General features: G+C 43.5%; 1 protein-coding gene across 1 annotated transcript; it reads right to left on the bottom strand.

Annotated features, from left to right (window-relative positions):
* Positions 1-623: 623 nt before the first annotated feature.
* LOC122704769 (pregnancy-associated glycoprotein 1-like) lies at positions 624-9514 on the bottom strand. The gene is made up of 9 exons (XM_043919746.1): positions 9414-9514; positions 8183-8333; positions 7089-7206; positions 6871-6989; positions 5475-5668; positions 4461-4577; positions 2777-2918; positions 2591-2689; positions 624-903 (listed from the first exon to the last, which is right to left on the bottom strand). The coding sequence occupies exons 1-9, from the start codon at positions 9512-9514 to the stop codon at positions 754-756; spliced, it is 1191 nt and encodes a 396-aa protein (XP_043775681.1). The 3' UTR covers positions 624-753.
* Positions 9515-18505: the final 8991 nt, after the last annotated feature.

Here is an 18505-nt window from a genome sequence, read left to right as displayed (position 1 = left end):
TCACAAGCTCTTCCATGGCCTAGATCATCCCCCAGTCGCTATCCTTTGGGCTGCCACTCCCCAGCTTCAGTCATGTAGCTCTGGAGGAAACTGAGAATCATGTGTGCTGCTGGGTCAGGGCCAATGACCATGTAATGCCAATCATAGGACCCCATGGCCCTGCCAGGATGGCTGATCTGGGGCTGTACAGGTGATCTGAGGTGGGTCATTCAGAGAATACCATTGAACTCTGATAGCTCCGAGCTTCTTTCCTTACTAGGTGATGCCTTGGGTATATAAAACCCTAGGTCAGGTAGCTTGGACTCCCACACTAGGTGTAGAAGCCTTAAGGAAGAAAGTTGTCAGGCTAAGACCCCCAAAGAAGAGGGAAGGGAAAGACCAAGGATGAGAAAGAGAGAACTGATGGCTTCTAATTTCTTGTGTCCAGTCACTGAGATCTTTGTATTTGCTCTGATTCTTGTGTCCTGGATTCCCAGAATCATTTCAATGAGTCTCCCTTTTCCTTGAAGCCAGTTGGAGTTGGGCTTCTCTCAATTTTGATTCAGACTAAGTTCTAGATCCTTCACGCCCAGACACAAACAGAGGCACACATTTGTTTCAGCACCATTACAAGTGAAACCCTTTATTCTTTACTGAGAACAGGGTGTGCAGACCACCAAATTCAGTTCATCAGCATCCTGGGCAGGAGTGCCCTAAGTGTGAGTGAGTGTGTGTTAGGAGTGGCCTTACTGATTCCTGAATCACTCCAAGCATTTACACTGCCTGTGCCAGGCCAATCCTGTCATTTCCTCGATCATAAACCGAGAAGTACTCCCTCAGGAAGACGTCACCCAGGACCCAGGTCTCTCTAGGTGTATTCACTGGGATCGGTTTAAAGGTGATATAGCAGTTGCCGTCAGAACCCTGGGGAGAGTCAGAGACACACACCAGTCAGGCTGAGCCCTTATCAGCGACTCACCCCAATATCCAAACCGAGCACCATTCTTGATTTAATTTCCCCTCTTTTGATAAGAATCAAGTGGTTTTATGAGCAGCAAGGGATGTGAGAGTTCATCCAAAACCAAAAGGGGCCCATACATGCAGCTGCCATGAGGAAGGGTGTGGTGAGTGGAGGACTGGGAGTTCAGGAAACAGTGGAATGATAAACAACAAAGTCCTACTGTAGAGAGTAAGGAACTATATTCAATATCCAGTGATAAACTGGAAGAAAAAGAATGTATATTTCTATGTATATAACTGAGTCACATTGCTGTGCAGCAGAACTTAAGGCGACACTGAAGATCAGCCACACTTCAATACAATTTTGAGAAAAGAACAAGAGTGTCCCTTGGTTCTCCTCACTCCCTGTTTCTTTTCTCCTGACTCCTGCTCCTTGTTTTCTCTACAGAGAATGCAGGTCCTCTCCTGGCATCCCCACAATCCAAACTGTATTAAAAAAAACTTTATTTTATATTGAAGTATAGTTGATTAACAATATTCTGAGTTTCAGGTGGACAGTAAATGGACTCAATTGTATGTGTCTATGTATCCTGGTCCCAAAGATACCTCTCCTACCCAGGCTGTCATATAGCTGAGTGGATTTGCCTGTGCTACACAGTAACTCGTTGTTGGTTATCCAACTTAAATATAGCAGTGCCCACAACACGTCCTTGAAGACTTAACTCAGGAACTCTGGGAAGCCTCCTTCGGCCCACACTCACCCTCTTTGGCCACTCCAGGCTTGGTTGGGTAATGTACTCTGGTTCCCGATTCCCACTGGCCAGTCCGTAGCCCTCATCACCCCTAGTAAGTCCCCAGTGCCCCAGTGCAGAGCACCTTGGGATGCCATTTGCATGGAATCCAGTGTAGTGTTGCCTAGACCCAAGCAACCCTCCACATGGCTCCGTGAGTTTGTTGTCTTAGAATTCCTGAAATTCCCTCCCTTTCTCAAAGCCTTCCTTGAGCCCATCAGCCTGCTGTGTACTCCCACAGGGAGCTGACATGAAGTCTCCACCCTGTGCCGGGGTGAGCAGTCACTGTGCACCCTTTATTCACCTTAGTATCTAACATCCCCACAGAGGGGTCGGGTACCCCAATTGACAAAGGGGGACCTGGCCAGAGCAAGGGGAAGAAGCAGCCGAGATCTAGGGTGACCATGTAATTTATCATCCAAAGCAAGAAAACTTTGAGAAGGGAAGGGAGACTGTTAATTTGTGATGGGACAGCACACTGGGATTGTCCCCAGCCATTCACCTTGTAACATGGCCTATTTCAGGGACTGCTAGTGCTGACTTTCGTGTTCATGCACCTAAGAGTTCAGATTGAACTGAAGCTCTCTGAGGACTGAGGGCCTCAGTGTTCCCCTCGCCTTGTGACTCTCACCATGCCAGCATGGTGTGGCATCTCCACATTTATTTCAGGATGATCAGTGTCCCAGATGGCCCTTTACTCTCAAGTGATTGGTTCTGTGGGAGGCACTGGCCCAGCCACAAGGCTCAGAGCATCTGCAATGGTGTGATATGGCCTGCAGAGGGCGCCCTCCTCCCAGCAGCAGCCCAGGGGATCCTGCAACCTCCAGTTTGAGAATCAACCCTCAGTATTGTCCCCTCACCTTGATGGCGTAGGCTTGAGCTGGCACTGGGTAGTTGATGCCATTGATGGTGAAGTCAATAGAGGGCAGGGTGTTGACCGCAGAACATGAAACGTAGTGCTGTTAGAGAGAGAGGGAGAGAGGTTGGCCCTGGAGATCCTTGTTGTGTGTGGAGACTGGGAGTGACCCTTGGGCATGACCTTTCACCTCGGAACCCCGTGGCTTGGCACGGAGGAACCTCAGGATGTTATCGACCAGTCTTCTTGGGCCAGTGATCAGTGATGTCCCGGTGTCCAGAATGGCCTCACAGCCGGCATTACAAGCAACAATGCGTCTGTTCATGGAGATGCTGAGAGGCAGTGGAACAAAGCGGTCATCGAGGTCACTCTGAGTCTCCCCAGAGCTTCCCTGTTCCCGACTGTCTCCTAAAGAGCCCTTTGTCTCTTGCCCAGACTCTCTTTATCTGCTCTCGACACGGCACCTCCCTTGACATCCTTGAATGCAGTACTTGAATACACCAGGATCTTTTGTACCTTAACACAAGCTGGTCTTCCTTCCTAGAAGACTCCACTCCCCTTTGACTAGCAAATTTCTACTCATCTTCCAGATTCCAGCTTAACTGTACTGTTTTCAAGGAAGACTTTCCCCTGGTGTTTATCAGTCTCCTGTCCTGGTCAGTCTCTGTAGACCCTTCCCCATGACTAGCATGTACCAAAGTCACAATTCACTAAGTGTGTGTGTCATTTCTGCGCATCTGCTTTCTTAGATGTGAGGGCGAGTTTTATTCTCCTTGCCTCCCTAAAGTGCCTGGCACACAGTGGATGCCCAACATTTGTCTGTTCAATGAGTGAATGAAGACTATGAAAATAATGAGAAACATCCAAAGAGCTGTATCTGGTGGGGAACATATAATGGTCGAACACAGAGTGAAGATGGAGATACACAAGGCAGAAGATTCCCATAGTGGTGGGAGAGAGGGGCTCCTCTGGAGAGGGTGTCTCCCATCACTGCTCCTACAACCAGCTCAGACCCTGAGATCCTGGCCAGGAAATACATGACTAGCCCATGGAAACTCCAAAGGACAGGTCAGTGTTTGTCTGAGGGTATCACACAGAATCCTATCAGTTATTGCCTCTTGTCTTCAGGTCACTCCTGGATCCCACCTTCATGATTTTCTGTTATAGTCCCTGCCCTACTGTATACCCAGTGATGTGGAGTGTCTTTTTTATTTGTTGCTTTCACGTCTTAAGACTGCAGCCAACCTCTCTCCACTGCTGGGTAGCTTCTCCATAAGGAGACCAGTTTTCCCCATTTTCTGAAGATTTTCCCTGTTTTTAAACTGACATTTATTCTGTACTGAGAACTTGCTTGGTCCCAGGTAGCCCTGGACAGTTGGTCATCTTATAATGCTGTCCAGGCTGGTGAGATCCTCCCTGATCCTTTTCACCACACTGTAGAGTCCTCTGACCATGCTCCCCGCCTCACAGGGCAGTGGGTGCAGCGCTCTCCCAGCTGCACAGACCTCTCTGGACCCTGTGAGGACCCTGGGCAGAGCCCTGGTCAGGAGGCCTGGGGATTATGAACCCATGGGCTGTTTGTGTAGCTATGTGCTTGTGTGTTTGTTTGTATGTGTGTTTGTATGTGTCTCTGTGTGTGCTTCTGTGTCTCTGACTAGCTATGCAAGTTTTGCATGTTTTTATGTGTCTCTGTGTATGTTTATACGTGTCTGTTTGTGTGTTTCCATGTGTCTGTGATTCTGTCTGTGTCATTGTGGGTGGTATATATGTCTCTGTGGCTATTTGTCTGAGAATCCATTTGTGTATGTCTGCCTGTGTCCATGTACAGTAGTGGGAGCATTTTTTTGGGCTGACCCTCAGAGGGAGAGGCTTACCGGTCCATGCGGACACACCATCTGCCTGCTTTGATCAATGGTACCCAGTTGAGCGTTCCCCGGTAGTAGGATGTATCCACCCCACCAAACATCACCACACTGCCCTCTGGATTGCCTCTGTAGAGAGAAGACAGTGGGGATCCTTGGAAGTCGGTAACAACAGCACTATCTGAGAGCTTTGCTTCTCCAACCATCAAGGCTCTAATAAGGTACTTATCTACAGATGCAGAAATCGAGGCTAGGAGCAAACAGACTGAGGTTGGTTACTGGGTAATGAGTGGCACAGAGGAGGGTAGAAGCTGAGTCACCTGGCTGGGCTCCACCCACAATATCTTCTGAAGACGCCCTGGACCTCCTGTGACCTGAGTGCTCAGACACCCTCAGAGGACAGAGTGCTGAAGAATTTTTTGCTTTCCTCTTGTCCACTTTGTCATTTTTCAGGAAAATCAAGACCTGGGAGTGCTAAGTGTGTGGGATCAGGTCACCTAGAGTTGGCTCCAAAGGCCTGTGACCTCCACTGTCCAAAGGGCCCCACACTCAGAAGTGATCCCACCTCTGCTCTCCCTGTCTTGAAATACGTAATATTTCTTGAACAGGGGTCCCGCACTTTTGTTTTCACTGGCTCTTGAAAATTGGGTAGCTGGTCCTGGGTTACCAGTAAAATTCTAACGAGGAAGGAAAGCTACCCACCATCCTTCTCCTTCCTTATCAAATTAATTAGCTAATCCTAATGCCTTTTTCTTCAACTTGTTTCCTATTGCCTTCCATTAGTCTTCATTCTCACTCATCCCCCTAGATCAAGTTACTGATCTTGAGGCCAGGAGCAGGGTTGTGTTCCAATAAAACATTATTTATAAAAGCCAGTGGTGAAGCCAGGTAGGGGCCTGGGGCCATAGTTATCTTGGATTAGATTATCTCTCTGGATACTTCTTTCTCAACTGTTCCATAATTTTCATGCAACTGAAAGCAAATTACAGCTAATTTAGAGAAATGGATTGTCCATCTCAGACTTACTTGCTCAAGTAGAAGGCAAAGACGGGCTCAGAAATGGCACCTTGATTCTTCAGGTTGTCAAAGATGGGGATAACTCCACTGAAAGAATATTTGGGGTAGCCCAAGCCCAAGACACCATCAAAAGGTACTTCCTGATTCCTGGATATCTCGATGCTTAGACCAAATTGCTGGTCAGTACTTACAAGGTCCCCAATCTGTGGAAGAGAAGAGTGATCCCACTTACAGACACATGAATTGGGGATAGGACTGGGCTGGAGTGCATTGCCATTAGATCCTCAGAGAAGAATTGAGGCTGGGCTGTGTCTTTGGTGGACCTCAGGCGGTTAGACCAAGCTGAGAGGGGAATTTGGGTTCCATTTGAGAAAGGCTGTGAATTTTAAAACATCTGACCCTCTGAAAGACACCACCTGAGTGAGTCAAATTGGCCTCATGGCTTCTGTACAGGTGCGGCAACCAAGAGTCAGGCCAGGACCCATCGGTGCCCTGTTGTGGACAAAATGAGCCAAGAGCAAGGTAGCCTTCTCTTTGGCATCACTGTGACCTACTGGCAGGAATGGACTGCTTTCTCTGTAAGGTACTGTGGATTCTGCATCTGTCCAGGAAGACAGAAGCCGAAAACACATTCTTGCTTGCAGGGATCTATGAAATTACTGCCTGGGGAATTCAATTTTGGGGGTATGTGTGTCTTTGTGTGAGTGTGTATGACAGAGAAAGAGAGAGGGGGGAACTACTCAAGTACTTTGGGGGAAGCAAGCCATAAGTTATGTTGGACTCTCAAAGGCCCCCTAGTGTGAGAACTCATTTATCAGCCCCCTAACTTCTCAGGACTTCAGTTTCCCAGTCTGGGTACCTGAAGCCCTTGACTGCCCCGAGGGTCTCCAGATCAGTTTTTTCCTGTCCCCAAACACCCCACAGCAACTTCAGTCCTGAAAAGCCAGCTGAGCTCCACTGTTTGCCACATGTGTGTCCTCAGCAAGGCCCTTACTGTCTGCACCTCAGTTTCCTCATATGTCTCATGAGCTAATCAGAGTAACTGCTGTGTGGCATTGTTGCAGGACTAAACCACTTATCACCTGAAAGTGGCTAGAACAGTGTATCAGAATATAAATTGGGTCCTTTTTTCCCCCTCTTCTCCCTCCCAGCAAAATGAACCTTGAACTGCTCATGGGCAGAGAAGCTTCAAGTCCCCATCTCAAGCCACTCTCTGGGTTAGCTAATCTGTGTGCTCATCTGTCACCACGGGCACTCCCTCCCCAAGGACAGGATCCTGTGAGTAAGATGGCCAATATCTATGGGAGTTAGACTAGGAAGTGTCCTGCCAGGTCATCCTGCAACTGTTTTGCAAGCAGTGGTCACTCCATAGCCAGTCCTGACTTAGCATTTGATACACTGTTACCCGAACGGTGTCACGAGCAACAATTCCCTTCATCCTCCCAGAAACGTAATTGATGCTGAAGGTCTTATTGGTAGGCCGGTAGGTGGAAGACTCACGATGTCTGAACAAAACGTGTGAAGCTGCAGACACAAGAGATAAGTGTCACCAGGTGCCAAGGGTGCAAAACAGGGTGGCAGGGCAAGGGAAAGATGGTCCGGGTACAGGTTGTCTGTACTCACAACAGAATCGGCTGGTGCAAAACATAGAGGGCACCCACAAGTTAGATGAGCCTGTATCAAAGAGAACCTGGAATTTCTGAGGGGGTGTTCCAATGGTGATGTTACCCATGTAGATCATCTACAGGGAAAATGAGGGAGTAGGTTAGTGCAGAGCTGGCTACCCTCTATTCCCACTCTCATTCCTCCCTCTGGATGTCACATATCTCTTGAGATCACTTTCTAACCACCGTGCAGCTCACTGACTTTGGTCACAGAGGTGCCTGCATTTGATATATCTTTCCTGTGCTACATGGTATGTAGGATACTGACTCTATGACCAGGCGTTGAAGTGGTACATCCTGCATTGGAAGCACAGAGGCATAACCACTGGACCTCCAGGACCACTAGACACCCAAAGAAGCCCTGGTGCCTTCATTTGAGAAACTCTGTAGTGTCTTCAAACCAAGCCTTAGCACCCCCTTCTCCAGGACGTCCTTCTTGATCAACCTCAGCCACTCCCTCTGAAGTCAGACCACATCCAATCAACACCACACAGGTGACCCTTTCATTTGACATCTATTTACTAATATGCCTATCTCTCAGGCCAGCATGAGCATTCTTGAAGACAAAATAAGCCCTTTCTCTAATCTAAAAACAGTAACCAGTGTTAGATACTTATGGCTTTACATGGAATACGGGTTTATTGACTTTTTACGGCTGTGATTCTTGCTTCTGTGGAAATTGATTTCCTCTGCCTGGGGATTCACAATTGCTTTGTCGTTGGTTCTACCATTTGCTCAGTGATGCTTCACTCTTCATCTGTAACTGACTGACTCACTTATTTCAGAAGGAACAATCTCCCTCAAACTAATGACACATCTTGGACACAGAAATGGATATTTATCTGCCACCTGCTAATTGCCAGGCCCAGTCACAAAGACCAACAGTTGAGGATGAGAGTGTGTTCTCCTCGGGGTGGGATCCCTGTTTTCCAGTGTTTCTGCCTCCTGCAGGATCCTCAACCCCACATCCCACCTGGCACCTCCAGATGAGCCCTGATGCGAGGCTAGAGCACCACGGGGCACTGTGGAGCACCATCCTCCCAAAATACTCACATTCTTGATGTTTCTCAGGGGGAAAATAGTTATATTTGAGCCAGGAGAAGAAGTCTGGTAGAGTCTGTAATCATGTTCCTCCAGGAAACTGTTCAGCATATTTTTTTCACTGCGGGTTTTTCTCATGATCTGCACTCTCGTTAGAGGTATTCTTTACCGAGAATTTGACCAACAAAACAAAGAAGAAGCTCCGATTAGCTGTCAGTGTTAAGGTAAAACCATCATTGTAATGGCCCTGTGTATTTTCTAATCATTTTTATAAGGCACATTATTATCAGAATTTTATGCATATACCATGGCAAAGACATAGGTTTGATTACAGGTTCTGTTCTGCAATCTGGGACAAGCCATATGATCATGTGGTGTCTCAGTCTCCCCCTCGGTAAAATGGTGGAATGTAACAATACAAACCCTCCAAATCGAATATTTTTGGGGGCTAAGTGAAGTGATGGATATAAGGTACCTGATAAATAGGAAGTCTCACCAATGACAGCCATTAGCATTGCTGTTGCAATCTCACTGTATCCTTTTCATAGAACCTCGAGGAAGGAGGTAGAAGGGGGACTCCTATGCTCTTTTACAAGGGAGCAATTTGCAGTGCAAGAGGTTACTGAGTTGGCTGTGATCAGGCTGCTTGTCAGATATAAATCTTTATATCAAACAGTATATGTTTTTCCAAGGTGAAAGAGTAGAGGGAGTTGAAAGAAGAATCCAGGAGTTAGGGAACAAGTAAGGATAATTCAGAGGCTCTAGAATGAAGGATGAGTTGAATGAAGAATTAAAAGAAAACAACACAGAGAGAAATACACTCACAGAGACCTCCAAAGAGATGGAGAGGTAAATTATAGTAATACAGAGAATCAGACATAGACATATACACACTTAAGTAGACAGAGAACAAAGAGGACTTGTTGAATAAAATGTAGAAAACTGCCATTCCACAGGACCACACCTACATCTGCATAGACTGTGCACTGAACAGTTGTAAGGAGTTGCATTTTCAATAGGTCATGACTGGACTCCAAGAGTTGTGCAACCATTCACATCTACACCAAGACCCTTGGGATCCACAGTTCCTAAAGTAAGGTACTTATCAATAAGTAAGGGTTGAACTTTAAGACTGTCAGGGAAATATTCCATTCCCATCTAAACCTGATGGGTGGAAGAGTAATCAGATGAAAAGAAAAATCCAAGAAAGGAAGATGATGCTGCTTACAGTCCCCATACTTACTTGACTATGCACTCTGAGAAGGCTACCAGCCCGAGGAGCACAAGCCACTTCATGCTTCTTTCCTGGCTCCAAGTACTCAGGGAAGTTCGGGTTCTTAACATGTAGTGGTGACCAGGAGCCCTAGTTATATATGCTCTGACCTACCCTCATTTTCCCCTTTATGCCACTAATAGATCTGATAAAAACACAGAGCTTTTGATAAAATCTTTACTTTCATCAGTGTCCTTGGCAAGTGGACTTTGAAGCTTCTCAGAATACAGACAATTGAACTGTAAGCTCTCCCTTGAAGCTTGGCTGGAAAATCTAACTGATCTTCATGGACATCTAAGGAGATGAAGAACTTTGCCTACTTGGGGAAAAATCTGCTAAGAACATCATGAAAATGGTAACTAGGGGCCATGGTGTACATTCATGATTTCATGTCATCTTCCTAGCCACTTCATGAGATATGCATTGCTGGAGAAGAGATTGCTAGGAGGATAAGTTGTCAAATGGCAAAGTGAAGAGTTCAGGGACACCTCAGGGACATACAACTGGCCTGAGGTAGTGGGTCTAATGACAGAGATCAGGGGCACCTGTGATGCCAGTCTGCATCAAAGATTTAGGGCAGAGCAGTACTTCAGTTGCATGGTTTTCAGTATTGGAAGAAATGCCATATGCATCCACAAGATATTTTATATCATCCAACAAATGTACAAGGAAGGACTGTGCTGGGTTCTGGGTTAAAGGCTTCAAAGTCAAAGTGGATCAAGACAAAAGTACTCTTTATCTTAAGAGAGCTAGCAGTCTAGTCCTCACAAACTCATGGCCCCAGGAGGCAAGAGAAATGATAGTAGGACTAGGTGGCCATGCTGGACCATGACCCCTGGCAGCAGACTTTCCTCCACTTCACCCATGCTTGAAAGCAGGCCAGTTAGCCATGTTTTCAAGAGAATCAGAAGGTTGAATATGTATGTACAATCTACTGGTTTTAATGTTAGCATCTAATTTTGTTTTCTCAAAAAAACAGTGGGAACAAAATCTGCACAACGATGTGCTGGAATCAGCCTTCAGTCTCTGCAGGTTTTTTATTTCTAGCCTAGACTTGGGAGTGCAGTGGGGACAGAGAGGAATTTAATACAAGTTGGTTGATTTACAAAGAGACTGAATGCATACTGAACATTTTTATTTCCTTTCTCTTTATAAAGAAAGATCATTGGGGACATGGAAACCAACACATTTAACTGCTGAAGATGAATGGATACATTTCTGATAAAATTTCCCCATAGTGTCTATACCATGAAAAATTTTGTCTGCCAAAGCAAAGACCAAAAAAAACAACAAAAAAAAATTTTTTAAGGTCTTCTCAATCAAAGAAGACAAATCAGCTGTGGCAGCCAAAGTAAAGACAATCATGTTTAATGACTCATCCAGGACTCCCAGGGCCTATTCAGCATGAGATCTATCCAGGCCTGTCCCTTGAATACAACAGGAGCCTCTCCTGTCACCAGATGTATGTATGTGGGGCACTGTGTCTTGATCCTCAATTTTGCATATTGTTTAAATTCAGTTTTGGTGGTTAAATTCAAACAGGAGGAATATGATGTCACTGACAAATGACAGACCTCTATGCCCATTGAACTATGGCCTTGGAGAAGACTTTTATTTTATTTTTTTTTTCATTTATTTTTATTAGTTGGAGGCTAATTACTTTACAGTATTGTAGTGGTTTATGCCATACATTGACATGAATCACCCATGGATTTACATGTGTTCCACATCCTGATCCCCCATCCCGCCTCCCTCTCCATCCCATCCCTCTGGGTCTTCCCAGTGTACCAGCCCTGAGCACTTGTCTCATGGATCCAACCTGGACTGGTGATTTGCTTCAACCTTGACCATATACTTGTTTCAACGCTATCCTTTCAGAACATCCCATCCTTGCTTTCTCCCACAGAGTCCAAAAGTCTGTTCTATACATCTGTGTCTCTTTCTGTTTTGCATATAGGGTTATCATCACGATCTTTTAAAATTCCATATATATGTGTTAGTATACTGTATTGGTGTTTATCTTTCTGGCTTACTTCATTCTGTATAATGGGCTCCAGTTGCATCCACCTCATTGGAACTATTTAAATGAATTATTTTTAATGGCTGAGTAGTATTCCATAGTGTATATATGCCATAGCTTCCTTATCCATTCTTCTGCTGATGGGCATCTTGGTTGCTTCCACGTCCTGGCAATTATTAACAGTGCTGCGATGAACATTGAGGTGCATGTGTCTCTTTCAGATCTGGTTTCCTCAGTGTGTATGCCCACGAGTGGTATTGCTGGGTCATATGGCAATTCTAGTTTCAGTTTTTTAAGGAATCGCCACACTGTTCTCCAGAGTGGCTGTACTAGTTTGCATTCCCACCAACAGTGTAAGAGGGTTCCGTTTTCTCCACACCCTCTCCAGCATTTATTGTTTGTAAACTTTTGGATAGCAGCCATCCTGACTGGCATGTAATGGTACCTCATTGTAGTTTTGATTTGCATTTCTCTGATAATGAGTGATGTTGAGCATCTTTTCATGTGTTTGTTAGCCATCTGTATGTCTTCTTTGGAGACATGTCTGTTTAGTTCTTTGGCCCGTTTTTTGATTGGGTCATTTATTTTTCTGGAATTGACCTGCAGGTGTTTCTTGTATATATTTGAGATTAATCCTTTGTCTGGTCCTTAGTTTGCTACTATTTTCTCCCATTGTGAAGGCTGTCTTTTCACCTTGCGTATACTGTCTTGATGACTGTGGCTTTGTACTAGAGCCTGACGTCAGGCAGGATGATTCCTCCAGTTCCATTCTTCTTTCTCAAGATTGCTTTGGATATTCTAGGTTTTCTATATTTCCATACAAATTGCGAAAATATGTGTTCTAGTTCTGTGAAAAATACCTTTGGCAGCTTGATAGGGATTGCATTGAATCTATAGATTGCTTTGGGTAGTATAGTCATTTTCACAATATTGATTCTTCCAATCCATGTAGACGGTACATTTCTCTATCTATTTGTGTCCTCTTTGATTGTGTTCATCAGTGTTTTATAGTTTTCTATACATAGGTCTCGTTTCCTTAAGTAGATATACTCCTAAGTATTTTATTCTTTTTGTTGCAGTGTTGAATGATGTTGTTTCCTTAATTTCTCTTTCTGTTTTCTCATTGTTAGTGTATAGGTATGCAAGGGATTTCTCTGTGTTAATTTTATATCCTGCAACTTTACTGTGTTCTCTGATTAGCCCTAGTAATTTTCTGGTAGAGTCTTTAGGGTTTTCTATGTAGAGGATCATGTCATCTGCAAACAGTGAGAGTTTTATTTCTTCTTTTCCCATCTGGATTCCTTTTATTTCTTTTTCTGCTCTGATTGCTGTGGCCAACACTTCCAAGACTATGTTGAATAGTAGTGGTGAGAGTGGGCACCTTTGTCTTGTTCCAGACTTTAAGGGAAATGCTTTCAGTTTTTCACCATTGAGGATAATTGTTGTGTGTTTGTCATATATAGCTTTTATTATGTTGAGGTATGTTCCTTCTATTCCTGCTTTATGGAGAGGTTTTTTTTTTTTTTTTATCATAAATGGATGTTGAATTTTGTCAAAGGCTTTTTCTGTATCTATTGAGATAATCACATGGTTTTTATCTTTCAGTTTGCTAATGTGGTGTATGACACTGATTGATTTGTGGATAATTAGGAATCCTTTCATTCCTGGGATAAAGCCCACTTGATCATGACGTATGATCTTTTTAATATGTTGTTGGATTCTGTTTGCTAGAACTTTGTTAAGAATTTTTGCATCTAGGTTCATCAGTGATATTAGCCTGTAGTTTTCTTTATTGTGGCATTTTTGCCACATTTCTTCATTTCTTCCTTCTCTAGTTGCTTCAGGTGTAGAGTTAGGTTATTTGTTTGACATTTTTCTTGTATCTTGAGATAAGCCTGAATTGCTATGAACCTTCCCCTTAGCACTGCTTTTACAGTGTCCCATAGGTTTTGGATTGTTATGTTTTCATTTTCATTCCTTTCTATGCATATTTTGATTTCTTTTTTGATTTCTTCTATGATTTGTTGGTTATTCAGAAGTGTGTTATTTAACCTCCATATGTTCAAATTTTTAATAGTGTTTTTCCTGTAGTTGAGATCTAATCTTACTGCATTATGGTCAGAAAAGTTGACAGGAATGATTTCAATTTTTTGAGTTTACCAAGGCTAGATGTATGGCCCAGGATGTGATCTAGTCTGGAGAAGGTTCTGTGTGCACTTGAAAAAGGGTTAAATTGATTGATTTGGCATGAAATGTCCTACAGATATCAATGAGGTCTAGCTGGACCATTGTGTCATTTAAAGTTTGTGTTTCCTTGTGAATTTTCTCTTTAGTTGATCTATCCATAGGTGTAAGTTTGGTAATAAAGTCTCCCATTATTGTTGTATTATTGTTAATTTCCCCTTTCATTCTTGGTAGCATTTGCCTTACATATTGTGGTGTTCCTATGTTGGGTGCGTATATATTTATAATTGTTATATCTTCTTCTTGGATTCATACTTTGATCATTATGTAGTGTCCTTCTTTGTCTCTTTTCACAGTCTTTATTTTAAAGTCTATTTTATTGAATATGAATATTGTGACTCCTGCTTTATTTTGGTCTCCTTTTGTGTGAAGTATTTTTTTCCAGACTTTCACTTTCAGTATGTGTCCCTTGTTTTGAGGTGGGTCTCTTGTAGACAATATATATAGGGGTCTTGTTTTTGTATCCATTCAGCCAGCCTTTGTCTTTTTGTTGGGGCATTCAACCCACTTACATTTAAGGTAATTATTGATAGGTATGGTCCCGTTGCCATTTGCTTTGTTGTTTTGGGTTCGGGTTCATACAATCATTCTGTTTCCTGTCTAGAGAAGATCCTTTAGCATTTGTTGAAGAGCTGCCTTGGTGTTGCTGAATATTCTCAACTTTTGCTTGTCTGTAAAGCTTTTGAATTCTCCTTCATATCTGAATGAAATCCTTGCTGGGTACAGTAATCTGAGTTGTAGTTATTCTCTTTCATTACTTTAAGTATGTCCTGCCATTCCCTTCTGGTCTGAAGAGTTTCTATTGAAAGATCAGCTGTTATCATTATGGAAATCCCCTTGTGTGTTATTTGTTGTTTCTCCCTTGCTGCTTTTAATATATTTTCTTTGTGTTTGATCTTTGTTAATTTGATTAATATGTGTCTTGGGGTGTTTCACCTTGGGTTTATCCTGTTTGGGACTCTCTGGGTTTCTTGACCTTGTGTCACTATTTCCTTCCCCATTTGGGGGAAGTTTTCAGCTATTATCTCCCTGAGTATGTTCTCATGGCCTTTCTTTTTGTCTTCTTCTTCTGGGACTCCTATGATTCGAATGATGTGGCATTTCACATGGTCCCAGAGGTCCCTTAAGAGATGGTCTTATTTTTTTTTTCTTTTCTCTTTTTTCTTCTCTGCTTCATTTATTTCCACAATTTTATGTTCTACCTTACTTATCCTATCTTCTGCCTCCATTATTCTACTGTTGGTTCCCTCCAGAGTGTTTTTGATCTCATTTATGGCATTATTCATTGTTTTAATTGACTGTTTATTTCTTCTAGGTCCTTGTTGAACATTTCTTCCATCTTCTCAATCCTTGTCTACAGGCTATTTATCTGTAACTCTATATTGTTTTCAAGATTTTGGATTGAGCTTGGAGGAGCCAAGATGGTGGAGGAATAGGACGGGGAGACCACTTTCTCCCCACAAATTCATCGAAAGAACAATTGAACACAGAGCAAACTGCACAAAACAACTTCTGATCACTAGCTGAGGTCATCAGGCACCCAGAAAAGCAGCCCATTGTCTTCGAAAGGACGTAGGACAAAATATAAAAGATAGAAAGAGAGACAAAAGAGTTAGGGGTGGAGATCCATCCCAGGAAGGGAGTCTTAATAGAGGAAGTTTCCAAACACCAGGAAACCCTCACACTGGCGGGTCTGGGGGAAGTTTTTAAATCTCAGAGGGCAACCTAACTGGGAGGGGAAAAATAAATAGAACCCAAGATTACGTGCCTAAAAGCAACTTCCAGCAGAAAAGTACCCCAGATGCCCGCATCTGCCACCAGCAAGTGGGGGCGGAACGGAGAGGAGCCGGCGGCATTGCTTAGGGTAAGGACCGGGCCTGAGTGCCCAGAGGGCAATCGGAGGGAGCTTTTGTGAGTTACCAGCTTAAACTGTGGGACAGCAAAAGAGAGAGAGAAAATTAACCGGCCCGAACACACGGCCGGTTGTTCGCAGAACAAAGGGACCGAGCAAGTCCAGAGGAGCTAGACGGCTGCAGACCGGCCCAGCCCCGCCGGAGGCAGGAGGCAGGGGGGAGGGGAAAGGGGCAGGCTCGGCCCCAAGGATTGCATTCCCTACCGCACTGCAAACAGGCCTCCAGTTTCTAACCAAAGACTTCCTGAGATTCTGGATGGTGGACACCCGCCGGGAGGGTCATAGCTAGACACAGGGCACACACACCGGACTGGCGCTGGTGGGGACTGGGGCTGGGGATGTGGAGGGGAGAAGGCGCACTGCACCCGGGGAGAGTGCACCCATGAAGCTCCTGGCTGCCTGAGCTGCATGGGACGGGTAATGCACAAAACGCAGGCGTAGCCGAGTCCACGCTTCTGTGGAACACCCAAGGGCTGGAACCACGCACAGCACAGGGCATGCTCCATATAGAGCAGCCGGGAGCCTAAGCATAGTAGACGGGGAAAGCAACACCCCTCCCTCCCCGCAGCGTGACAGAACTACTAACCTGAAGAAGAGACCACCTCCGCCCACCTGTGTCAGGGCAAAAATTAGGCACTGAAGCGAACAGCAAACAGAAGCCAAATAAACAAAGGGAACCGCTTCAGAACGGACCGGTGCAACAGATTAAAACCCCTGTAGAGAACACTGAATACACCGGAAGGGGCCTATAGATATCGAGAAGTGTAAGCTGGAACGAGGAGCTATCTGAAACTGAACCGAACCCACACTGTCCGCAACAGCTCCAGAGAAATTCCTAGATATATTTTTACTTTTTGTTTTTTAATTTAAAAAAAAATTATATTTTTCTTTTTTATTTTTTTCTCTTTTCTTTTTTATTTTTTCTCGTTTATTTTCTTTTAAAATTCCCTATTACTCCCCCATTACTCCTTAATTTTCATTATCACAGATTTTTATGATTTTTTAATTAAAAAAAAATTTATCTCTTTTTTTTTTCGTTTTTTTCTTTTTCTCTTATTTCCTCTTAAAGTCCTCTATTACTCCTCTACTACTCTTTAATTTTCATTTTCATTTCAATATAACCTTGCAAAAAAAAAATGAGAGAGAATCCCTATTTTAAACTGAACTTCATATATATTTCTAAAATTTTTGTGTATTTGTTTTTGTTTTTAATATTGTATTTTTAAGAGTCTAACCTCTACTCTAGATTTTTAATCTTTGTTTTTCACTATGTGATACAAATTTTGGACATTTAAGAATCCAATATTCAGTTCCCATTTTTATTCAGGAGTGTGTTGATTACTCTCTCCCAGTTTTGACTCTCCGTTTTCTACCTCAGAACACCTCTATTTCCTCCTTTCCCAATCTCTTCCCAATCCAGTTCTGTGAATCTTTGTGGGCGTTGGGGCTACAGAGAACACTGTGGGAACAGACAACTGCATAGATCTGTCTCTCTCCTCTTGAGTCCCCCTTTTTCTCCTCCTGCTCATCTCTATCTCCCTCCTCCCTCTCCTCCTTTTCATGTAACTCTGTGAACTTTTCTGGGTGACTCTCAGGGGGAGAATCTTTTCACCATTAACCTAGAAGTTTTATTATCAGTGCTGTATAGTTGGAGAAGTCTTCAGACTACTGGAAGAATAAAACTGAAATCCAGAGGCAGGAGACTTAAGCCCAAAACCTGACAACACAACAGAACTCCTGACTACATGGAACATTAAGTAATAAGAGACCATGCGAAGGCCTCCATACCTACACTGAAACCAACCACCACCCAAGAGCCAGTAAGTTTCAGAGCAAGACATACCATGCAAATTCTCCAACAATGCAGGAACATAGCCCTGAGCGTCAACATACAGGCTGCCCAAAGCCACACATAACACATGGACGCATCTCAAAACTCATTACTGGGCACTCCATTGCACTCCAGAGAGAAGAAATCTAGTTCTACACACCAGAACACCAACGCAAGCTTCCCTAACCAGGAAACCTTGACAAGCCAATCGTCCAATCCCACCCACTAAGTAACACCTCCACAATAAAAAGGAACCACAGACCTCTAGAATACAGAAAGCCCACTCCAGACACAGAAATCTAAACAAGATGAAAAGGCAGAGAAATGCCCAACAGGTAAAGGAACATGAAAAATGCCAACCAAGTCAAACAAAAGAGGAGGAGATAGGGAATCTACTTGAAAAAGAATTTAGAATAATGATAATAAAAATTATCCAAAAACTTGAAAACAAAATGCAGTTACAGATAAATAGCCTGGAGACAAAGATTGAGAAGATGAAAGAAATGTTTAATAAAGACATAGAAGAAATAAAAAAGAGTCAATTAAAAATGAATAATGCAATGAATGAGATCAAAAACACTCTGGAGGGAACCAAGAGTAGAATAACAGAGACAGAAGATAGGATAAGTGAGGTAGAAGATAAAATGGTGGAACTAAATGAAGCAGAGAGGAAAAAAGAAAAAAGAATCAAAAGAAATGAGGACAACCCCATGGACATCTGGGACAAAGTGAAACGCCCCAACATTCGAATCATAGGAGTCCCAAAAGAAGAAGACAAAAACAAAGGCCATGGGAAAATACTTGAGGAGATAAGAGCTGAAAACTTCCCTAAAAAGGGGAAGGAAATAGTGACCCAAGTCCAAGAAACCCAGAGAGTCCCAAACAGGATAAACCCAAGGCGAAACACCCCAAGACACATATTAATTAAATTAACAAAGATCAAATACAAAGAACAAATATGAAAAGCAGGAAGGGAGAAACAACAAATAACACACAAAGGGATTCCCATAAGAATAACAGCTGATCTATCAATAGAAACACTTCAGGCCAGAAGG

Source organism: Cervus elaphus, chromosome 2 (assembly GCF_910594005.1).
Source record: "Cervus elaphus chromosome 2, mCerEla1.1, whole genome shotgun sequence".
Lineage (NCBI taxonomy): Eukaryota > Metazoa > Chordata > Mammalia > Artiodactyla > Cervidae > Cervus > Cervus elaphus.
Note: the sequence above shows the minus strand (reverse complement) of the source record. Positions and strands in the feature narration are given on the sequence as shown.

Coding starts and splice junctions, on each gene's coding strand:
- LOC122704769 (XM_043919746.1), bottom strand. CDS start 9,514: ATGTTAAGAACCCGAACTTCCCTGAGTACTTGGAGCCAGGAAAGAAGC. Junction 2,919..4,460: donor TGGTGTGTCCGCATGGACCG/GTAAGCCTCTCC, acceptor ACTGCCTCTCAG/CATCTCCATGAACAGACGCA. Junction 2,690..2,776: donor CCAAGCCACGGGGTTCCGAG/GTGAAAGGTCAT, acceptor TCTCTCTAACAG/CACTACGTTTCATGTTCTGC.